Below are 9,504 nucleotides of genomic sequence, written 5' to 3'. Positions count from 1 at the left end.
ATAGTTTAGGATCTTGAATATCCGATGAGGTTTGAGGATACTGAATGTTTTGAGGATCTTGGCCCTAACAATTGACCGAAAGTTATTCCTAAAAATATAGGAGTTAATTTCGAGAATATTAAAGGGATAAATTAAATTAAAAATGTAAAAGGAGAGAGAGAAAAGTAATTTTCAAAATTAACCCATAACGGCTAGGTAATTTTGAAATCCAACAGGTGGATAACTAGCCGTTAATGGTCAAATCAACCTCAAATATTTATTATAAATAGAGGTGGTCCGTTCCATAATTCTCTTTACTCGTCTCGATTGTCTTTGCTTTCTTTATGCTACCGGTGATTTCGATAAAGGTAACATCCTCTCTGCCTCATCTCCTTTCTACCAAATTTTCGATCATGGGTAAAAATATGACCCTTTCTAGCAAGAAGATCCTATGTCTTCCTGAGGACGATTTCATCAATCAAGGAGTCTTGTCTTTTGACGATACGTGCTCCTTTGATAATGGTGATATCTAAGCATTGAAGGCTAGTGGTTCCTTCCCTCCTGAAGCACTCTTCAGGCCTTATGACCCTTTAATCCAACCAGACTTAATATCCTCTTCTTGGGTGTGTTTTATGAAGTATCATTTCTCTGTTTTAGGCCTTAAATTCCCTTTTTCCGGAGTGGTCTCAAAGTTTTTCAAGATCAGGAAACTTTCTTTCATCCAAGTGATGCCTATCATTTGGAGGATCATGTATTGGGTTGAGTGTCTAAATTAGATGTAGGATCTTGGCATGGGTATGGCTGAATTGGCCTATGTCTATGATCTCTCAACCTTCATCGAAGGAGTCTTGTCTTATGACGATATGTGTTCCTTCAATGATGGTGATATTGAAGCATTGAAGGCTTATGGTGCCTTCCCTCCTGAAGCAGTCTTCAGGCCTTATGACCCTTTAATCCAACCAGACTTCATCTCCTCTTCTTGGGTGTGCTTTCCGAAGTACCCCTTCTCTGTTTTAGGCCTTAACCGGAGTGTTCTTGGAGTTTTTCGTGATCATGAAACTTTCTGTCACACCCCAAAACCATGAACGGCAGAAATGTTTTTGGGCGGAGGACGTCATGTACAGTATCACAACAATGAAAAGTAGTAAACAAGCAACAACATCATCCATTGCATTAATAATATAATTTTAATACAAGTGTGTTCTGTCAAATTATAATAGACACTAAAGTATAAATCAAAATGAAAGATGAGTCTTGAATGAGCACCATCTTCTCTGAACCTTGCATCGGTACATGTCTATGGTTGACCTGAGGATACAAGTTATTTTGAAAGCGAGTATCAACTTTAAAGCTGGTGAGATCATAAGCATTTTAGTGTCTTAATTTGTATGTAAGTACTTGTATGTGTTTGAAATGTAAGTATTTGTACGAATGAATTGTAAGTATTTGTATGTAAATGAACTGTACGTATTTGTATGTAAATGAACATCCTAGAAAACCCTATGTTTCCTACTAATTGTATCCTTCTACCAAGGTATCTAATATCCATGTGTGTGTCTCTTGTAAGAGTGTGTATTTTCCCAAATCTGACTATCATTAATCAAAAATATAGTTCTACATTACCGTGCATCGCGTGAATGTTCACGAAGTGAATGTAATGGGAAAATGAAATAGTACTATGGTGTAGTATCAAATAACTACAACCGTACTAACTACCTTAAGTCTATTGAAATCTTGAAAGTACTGTAGTATTTGTAATAAGTGACTACCGCTGTACTAACTACCTTAAAAATAAAAAGGTATTCAATATAACATGTGATCGACCTGTATCCTGCTATCGACTCTAGTAAAACGACGATGTAAGACACCGTAAGAAATGACATTTGGCACCCGTAGACTTGCAAGTCCCACTATAGCGAGCAGCAAGGTGTAGGATAGTCAATCTAGTATAGATCTATACGCAAACTCATACGCTCCACAATTAAGGAGATTCGGGATACAAGAGCGGTCATGGCAGGAAGTGCCATGACCCGCCTAGTGGTTCACGTAACTACATAAATGTATATGTAATGAATGTGCTAATTGAAAGTGTAATCTTTCTCTGTCTAGCCTGTATGTACTGAAATGTTCTGTCTGTGCTAGCTGTAATGTATGTTCTCTCTATCTAGCATGTATAGTAATGTATTGTGTGTACTAGTTGTAATGTATGTTCTCTCTCTATCTAGCAAGTATTGACTCATTAATGAACTGACTCATTGTATGATGTCGTGTACTAATAGTTCTAGTATTTTCCTGAACTACCCCTATGGTAGCTTACTAGTAATGTAAATGGTACGTATGAACATGGATGTATACCCTTGCTACCCAAGGGTATTGAATGAATTGGAAGAACCTTTATGACTATATATGTACACATTATATATAACTAATATTTAAACGACCTTCGGACGGGTACCCGATATCCCACCAGACCACATCTCAACCGCAAAAAGGAAATAGGGTGAATAGCCTTCCTAAGTTCTTTAAACATTTCTTATATAACCATACATATATAGGCATGCAATTGAAATTATAAAAACATAAAATAAGTTTTGTAAAACCTTTTGAACATGATAACTATCTAAGAAAATATCGACTTGATGTCAATCTATAAAACGGGTTGGAGGTATTTATCTAACAAAATAGTTTTAAATACAAATAAACATTTGTTTGAAACACAATTGTAAATGAGTTTGAAATGAAACATACAATGTATAATGAACAATTAAATCAGGAGTTTTAAACAAATAAAACGTATATGAAAATCCTTTTGAATAACAATTGTTTGGTAAAACAGCTAATGTGTAGTAAATCATTTGAATGCTACTTATTAATCACATGTGATTGATATAATAACTAGCATGATTCTACTTGTATCCCCCCCCCCCCCCCCCGCCGCCATAAAACATTTAAAACATTGATTAAGGAGTATGAACTCACCTGTTGTGGGTGATACGGATGAACCGAAGAGGCAGGACTGCTAGGTGTCAAGTGAAGTCTTGAACACACTCTATGATCCTAGTTAACATATATTTTCACATATATGTAACAAATTAGTCTATAAACAACTAATAAACAAGTCAAGACACCCTAGGACATGCTAAACACCTTTATCAAGTGTTATTACCCTCTAGGATTGCATCTAAGTGTTTGTAGGGGAAAGCTATTGTGTGTAGGGATCAAGGGAAACTCTCTAATGGAGTTCACGGCCCTAATGTCACCAATTAATGAGTTTACGGTCGTAAACTCTTGAGTTTACCGCCTTAAGCTCATACTTACTTGGCCAATTGATGTTTGAGGCTCTATAAGACCCTAAGAAGCAATTTCACTTAATGGATTGGTCCTTAGAAGAGTTTAGGGCATTATATAACTCCTTTTAGGAGTTCACGGCCCTGGGAACAAATCCCATGGAGATTATGGCCGTAATCTCCCTTGGAATGGTGTTTGTGGTGTTTTCAAGTCCCTAATTTAACTAGGAACTAAACTAGGCTATTGTACAATGCTTTAGAAGAGTTTATAGCACCATTTGACACTATTGTTTGGAGTTCACGGCCCTGGAACTTCTTCGGCCGTGAACACCTTACTCTTGGTGTTCTAAGGGTGTTTTCTAGTCCTAAACTCATTAGGGTACATGTCTAAACTAGTCTCTTGGCTTAAGGAAGGCTTTTAGGGTGTTTTGGCACCTAAAAATGGAGTTCACGGCCCAAGAACATCCTTGGTCGTGAACTCACTTCTAGCCTTTGTTTCTTAATTATTTTGTGGTCTAAACATGTCATTGTATTTTCTAGGTTGAGTTCCAAGGCTTGGAGGGACATTGCGCACACTTTGGCCCTTATAAAAGAAGTTTACTCCCCAAGGTGTTCTTGGGCGGTAAACTCTCAGATCTTTGTGTTTTCCTATGATTTCTAGTGAATTAAGCATATAAGAAGCTTTAAAACAACACTAGATAGAAGTACTCACTTTCCGTAACGAAAGTCCGAAGATCCTTGAGAGAGAATTCGGCTTTTCTCTAGTTGGAAATGGAACTAATGAATAAATATGGCTCAGATTTCTATATATAGTCCTAGGATTTTTGGCAGAAAATATTTTATTCCTGAAATGAACTCTAATCTTATAAAGTTTTGGAATAAAAATGTTGCACAAAACCCTAGTGCATCCACTCTCCTGATATCTCCTTAAGTGTAAATCCTGAAAAACTATCAAACTTATACCCAAAAGTCTGGAACTTCACTATAACTGTTCTAACTTCTATTGACTTGATATGGTTTGTACATAATGGAAATTTCGGGTTGTCATACTTTTTTTCATCCAAATGATGCCTATCGTTTGGAGGATCTTATACTAGGTTGAGTGTTTGAATCAGACACGGGATCTTGGCATGGGTCTGACTAAATTGGCCCATGTCTATGATCTCTCAACTTTTGGCAATGCTCGCTTCTCATTCAAGGTTAAGAGTGGCAAGCCTCCTCTTGTGTTAAAAACAAAACACAATGATGGGGCTTGGAATGGGAGATACTTCTTTGTCAGGCGTGACTCTATTCCTGGCGGAGATCTCTTACCCAAAATTAAGTTAAGAAGGGTAGGATTTTAATACTTTTCCTTGTGATCCTGAAATCTTATTCATATTTTGTTTTTTCTGCTATAGGTTTCAAGTTCAAGGAGCTCGTTGCTACTGCTGAGGACACAAAAGATAAGATTGCTAATTTTCTTTCTCTCTCAGAGGCAGATAGATCTCTTAGACTTGATTAATCCAGTCTATAAGAAGGATCTTCCAACACAGATCATATGGCTATAGGTATATTTTCTTTCTTTTTTATTGGAAATTTTGTCTTAGGATCTTTGATCTCATCAAGATCCTTGTTTCTTGTGCAGGTTCCAGGGATGTTTGCTACAGTGCTCGCTTCAATTTGGCTGATCTTGAGGATAACATGACCAACGTCTTGGTTAGGATCAAGTAGGAGAAGCCCTCTGCTCTGCTTCCTTCAAAGTAAGCCCAACTTGACTTGGTTATGAAGACTCCAGGATCCTGAAAGAGGAAGACTTATGAGGCCACGGATTCCAGCCTAAAGAACCTCAGTATCGACAACGTTCTATGGAAGTTGACCTCATTTTCCTAGTCTGTAAGTTTCCTATGTATAAGAATTATTTTCGTTGTTTATCATACATGTTTCTTCTTTTGCAGATGTTTGTGTTTCTTTCAGGTCTCCACACATGTTTCTCAGGTCACCATTGATCTTAGCATCCGTGCTGAGAAAGATGAGTATGCTCTAAGAGAGCAGGAGAAAATATGGAGAATCACCAATAAGGATCTTCTCCAAAGGGTGGAGTTACTGAGCAAACAAGAGGCTGAGAAGGAGGATGAGCATTATGCAGAGCTTAAGGAGGTGATTTCTAATGTGAAGGAAAGTGTTGTGGTGGCTATCCTGGAGGCTACGATCAAGTTGGCAGAGGATCTTGAGCATCCAGGATCCTGGAATGTAGTAGGATGGCACGAAGCACTAACCAAACTAACTGGAAAGCCTGTCACCACTGCTAAGGATCCTACACCGCAACCATAAGTGGATAATAAGGAGAAGAAGGCCGATGATGACCAGGATAAGGTCTAGGCCTTTTAGGTGGTTAAGGTAGTGTAGTATTTTGATGTAACCATTTGACTCCTGTAGGGTTGTAAGCCTGTTATTTTGAATATAATGGCTAACCTTTCCTTTATCTTTCAATGTTTCCTTTACCAGCTTAATATGGTACTAAGATCTTTGTGTAGTTTGGATCCTAAAAACAATGAATAATTTTCAAGATAAAGTTCTTTTGGAAAATAATAGGTAAAAGGATTTGATAAGGATTGAATTAGTTAAACAACTTAAAATAATAAGAACTAACTTTGTAAACCAATTTAAAATGTTAAAAGTTTCTTTAAAAGTTTGATAACTGACTTGTAATCCTTAAGAGTCTCAAATAATTTTTATAATAAAACAAGTATAAAAGAATTTGTTAATAACGAATTTTCGTAAATCTAAGTGCTTTAAAACTACTTTAAAGATATCAATTTAGAATAGTAAATGACTCTGAAGTGATGAAAGTTTATAAATCAGCAATTGGTTTGGGATAATGAACAGTTTAAGATCCTTAATTTTACTTCAAAAATTTCGAAGATAAGAACAAGGAAAGACGGAATCTGATTGTCTTCCAGTTTTTCCTTAAGTTTCATAAGTCTGTCAATTAGAGAATTTATGGAGGATAAATCTCAACTTAGGAAAGAACTTAGGATCGTTGTTGACTTCTGATGGTAAGATTCTAATGTTGAGGATCCTTAAGGATGAGGATCCTTAATGATGAGGATCCTTAAGGATAAGGATCCTTAATGATAAGGATCCTTAATCATAATATCATACGGGGGAATTCCCTTCTTAGGATAACTTGTTTAGGTTATCGACTTTGACAAAATTATTGGGTAACACCAACAGTTCAATTGATAACATGTTATTGTTATATACTGGGGAGGATCCCAACTTGGGACATATTACATGGGAAAGATCCGTACTTGTGATAGAATGAAAATGTGATGATTCGTGTGTATTTTCTAGGGAAAGATCCCAATGTGTGATAACATGATAATGTTATAAACCTTATGTAATTTATGGGGTAAGGTCCCAGTTCTATATAACATGAAAATGTAATAAACGTTAATGATTTTAACGTATGTTCAAAGATAATAGGGTTCCCAAGCCACTACATCGTGAAAAGAACCCCTTATTCGATCGTATCCCATAGTTAGATATTGTGCGTTCACGCGGAGTGTATAAACTTTAGTTCGTGTGAAAGAGGGAAGTATCTATTTAAACCTTAGAGGGGATTAAGTAGCCCTAAGTGTAGGAGAGATGATCAATCTCTATCTTGTGTATATGATAGTTAAAAGATCATATCGTTGACATAATGGAACTGCCCAAGTGTTAAGATGTTCAGATCTTCGTGTGTCAAGATCCTTTTCTTTCAGGATCTTCAGCCTTGAGGATCATTATGTTTCAGGATCATTGCTTATGGAGATCCTTAGATGTATGTTGTTCTGCATATTAAACGTTGGCTAGGGGTGGGCGTTAGTCTAGCAAACGCCCTCTGACGCTTAAGTTACTAATGTGTTCGAGGAGAAAACAAGTAATGATGAAAAATTTAAGGTAAAGAACATATACACCACAATTTTGTTGAAAAACAATTGATCTTATTTATATATAGTATGCTTTAAGATGTATAGAATTCTAGTATCTTGGAAAAATGTCTCCTTTAAGTGTTGCTCACCAATATGCTCCTCTTCCTGCTTCAACATCTATGAGATATGGTTCTTCCCACTTAGGAGCTAATTTACCTGTACTAGGATCCTTGGTGTTTTGGAATGTTTTCCTTAATACCAAGTCTCCTATTTGGAATCTTTTGACATTTATGTTCTTGTTGTAAGCCTTGGTGATCCTTTGTTGATGAGCAGCAATGCGTTTCTTGGCAAGATCTATAAGATCGTTAACAATGTCAAGATCCTGGACTAGGATCTTGTCATTGTTTTCTTGATTTTGGAGAAAGTATCCTACTGTCGGGATCACTACTTCGGTAGGGATCATTGCTTCTATCCCATACACTAAGGAGTAGGGGGTCTGATCCGTGGTTACTTTGAAAGTAGTCATATCTGCCCATAGGACGAAAGGAAGCTCCTCTTCCCATATCCCTTTCTTTTCATCTAGCCTTTTCTTCAAGTTGTATACTATGTTCTTGTTGCTAGATTCTGCTTGACCATTAGCTTGGGGATGAACCGGAGTGGGCATTATCATTTTGATTCCCTAACTCGTGCAAAAATCTCTTGTCCTTTTTATTATGAATTGGGATCCACTATCGCATATGACTTTAGTAGGGATCCCAAACCTAGTCAAGATATTACTTTTAATAAATAAGACTACCTCTTGGTCTCTAACCTGAATGAATGCTTGAACTTCGATCCACTTTGAGAAGTAATCAGTCATTATCAACATGAAGACTTTTCCTCCTGGAGCTATTGGTAATTTTCCTACTATATCTATTCCCCATTTCATGAATGGCCATACAGAGATAATAGGATGTAGAGTTTTCGTCGGTTAATGTAGGATGTTGCTATGTCTTTGGAAAGCATCACACTTTTGAGCATGTAGAAAAGAATCTCTCTTCATGGTTGACTAGTAGTATCGTGTTCTCAATACCTTGGAGCATAAGGATTTGCCCATAGTGTGATTGCCACAGTCTCTTTCATGTATGTCCTATAAGAGTTTTGCGGTTTCAGGATCTGCCAAGCTTCTGAGGTATAGACCTGTCATAGACTTTTTATAGAGTTTACCATGGATTATTACGAATCTTGAGACTCTTGTTGTGAATGCTCTTTTGCTTTTTTCTTCTGTTGGGATCATGCCATTTTATAGATACTCCATAATGGGTTGGATCCATGATCGTGGACTTCTTCGAGGATCCTATTCGTTGGGATCACTTGGAGCAGGGATCTGAGGGTCAGGATCTCCAATGGATGCTACACTTATTGGTTGTTCAAGATCATTGGGTTTGTTGGAAACGACTTCTTTGGCTGGAGTTATTATATGGGTTATATGGATCTTCATAAACGGTGGGATCCTTAGGGAGGATCCTAAGTTGGGTAATGCATCTGCTTCTGTGTTTTCTTCTCTAGGAACTTGGGTTAGGCTAAAGTTTTCAAAATCAGACGCTAATTTTTTGAGGATCTTGAGGTATAATGCTAATCTTTCACCTTTCACTACATAAGATCCATTGAAGTGATTAGTTAATAATAAAGAATCAACAAATACCTGAAGATCCTTGATTTGAATATCCTTAGCCAATTATAGTCCCATGATGATTGCTTCATATTCCTATTTGTTGTTTGTTGTGTTGAATTCGCAACTAACTGTCTGGGGTAGAATGTCCCCCTGTGGCGATTTTAGTATGATCCCTAGCCAGTTCCTTTTTGGTTTGAAGCTCCATCCGTGAATAGTGTCCATTTTCCTAAGTGTTCATAATCTAGGAGTTGTTTAGCTTCAAGGTCTACTGCATTTTGTAGATCATCTCTAAAGTCAGCTAGAAAGTCTGTTAATGATTGTGACTTTATCGCAAAACTTGGCTCATATTTGATGTCAAACGTGCTTAACTTCACTGGCCATTTTGTCATCCTTCCTGACATCTCTGGTTTTCTCATCACATTCTTAATAGGATAATTAGTTTTCAAATGTATAGTATGTTTCTCGAAATAATGTCTTAACTTAGTAGCAATTAATAATGAAAAATTAATTTTTCGAGATGAGAATACTGTTGGACAAGGTGTCTAAGTCCATAACTATTTCTGGTATGTACTTGACCCGACCCAGCATGGTCCATTTGGGTTGCATGGCACCATGCAATTGGATAGACTAAATGAGAGAAATAACACTTGGAGATTATTAATATATTATAAGTTCTAATATATTAATAATA

The 9,504-nt window shown here is 36.8% G+C and overlaps 1 protein-coding gene across 1 annotated transcript; it reads right to left on the bottom strand.

Moving 5' to 3' along the window:
* Positions 1 to 7,304: 7,304 nt before the first annotated feature.
* On the bottom strand, positions 7,305 to 7,823 carry LOC145040101 (uncharacterized). The gene has a single exon (XM_078988081.1). The coding sequence runs from the start codon at positions 7,821 to 7,823 to the stop codon at positions 7,305 to 7,307; it is 519 nt and encodes a 172-aa protein (XP_078844207.1).
* Positions 7,824 to 9,504: the final 1,681 nt, after the last annotated feature.

Source organism: Lactuca saligna, chromosome 4 (assembly GCF_052625555.1).
Source record: "Lactuca saligna cultivar CGN05327 chromosome 4, ASM5262555v1, whole genome shotgun sequence".
Classification (NCBI taxonomy): domain Eukaryota; kingdom Viridiplantae; phylum Streptophyta; class Magnoliopsida; order Asterales; family Asteraceae; genus Lactuca; species Lactuca saligna.
Note: the sequence above shows the minus strand (reverse complement) of the source record. Positions and strands in the feature narration are given on the sequence as shown.

Excerpts from the sequence above, each read along its gene's own strand:
- LOC145040101 (XM_078988081.1), bottom strand. The coding sequence starts at position 7,823 with ATGCCCACTCCGGTTCATCCCCAAGCTAATGGTCAAGCAGAATCTAGC.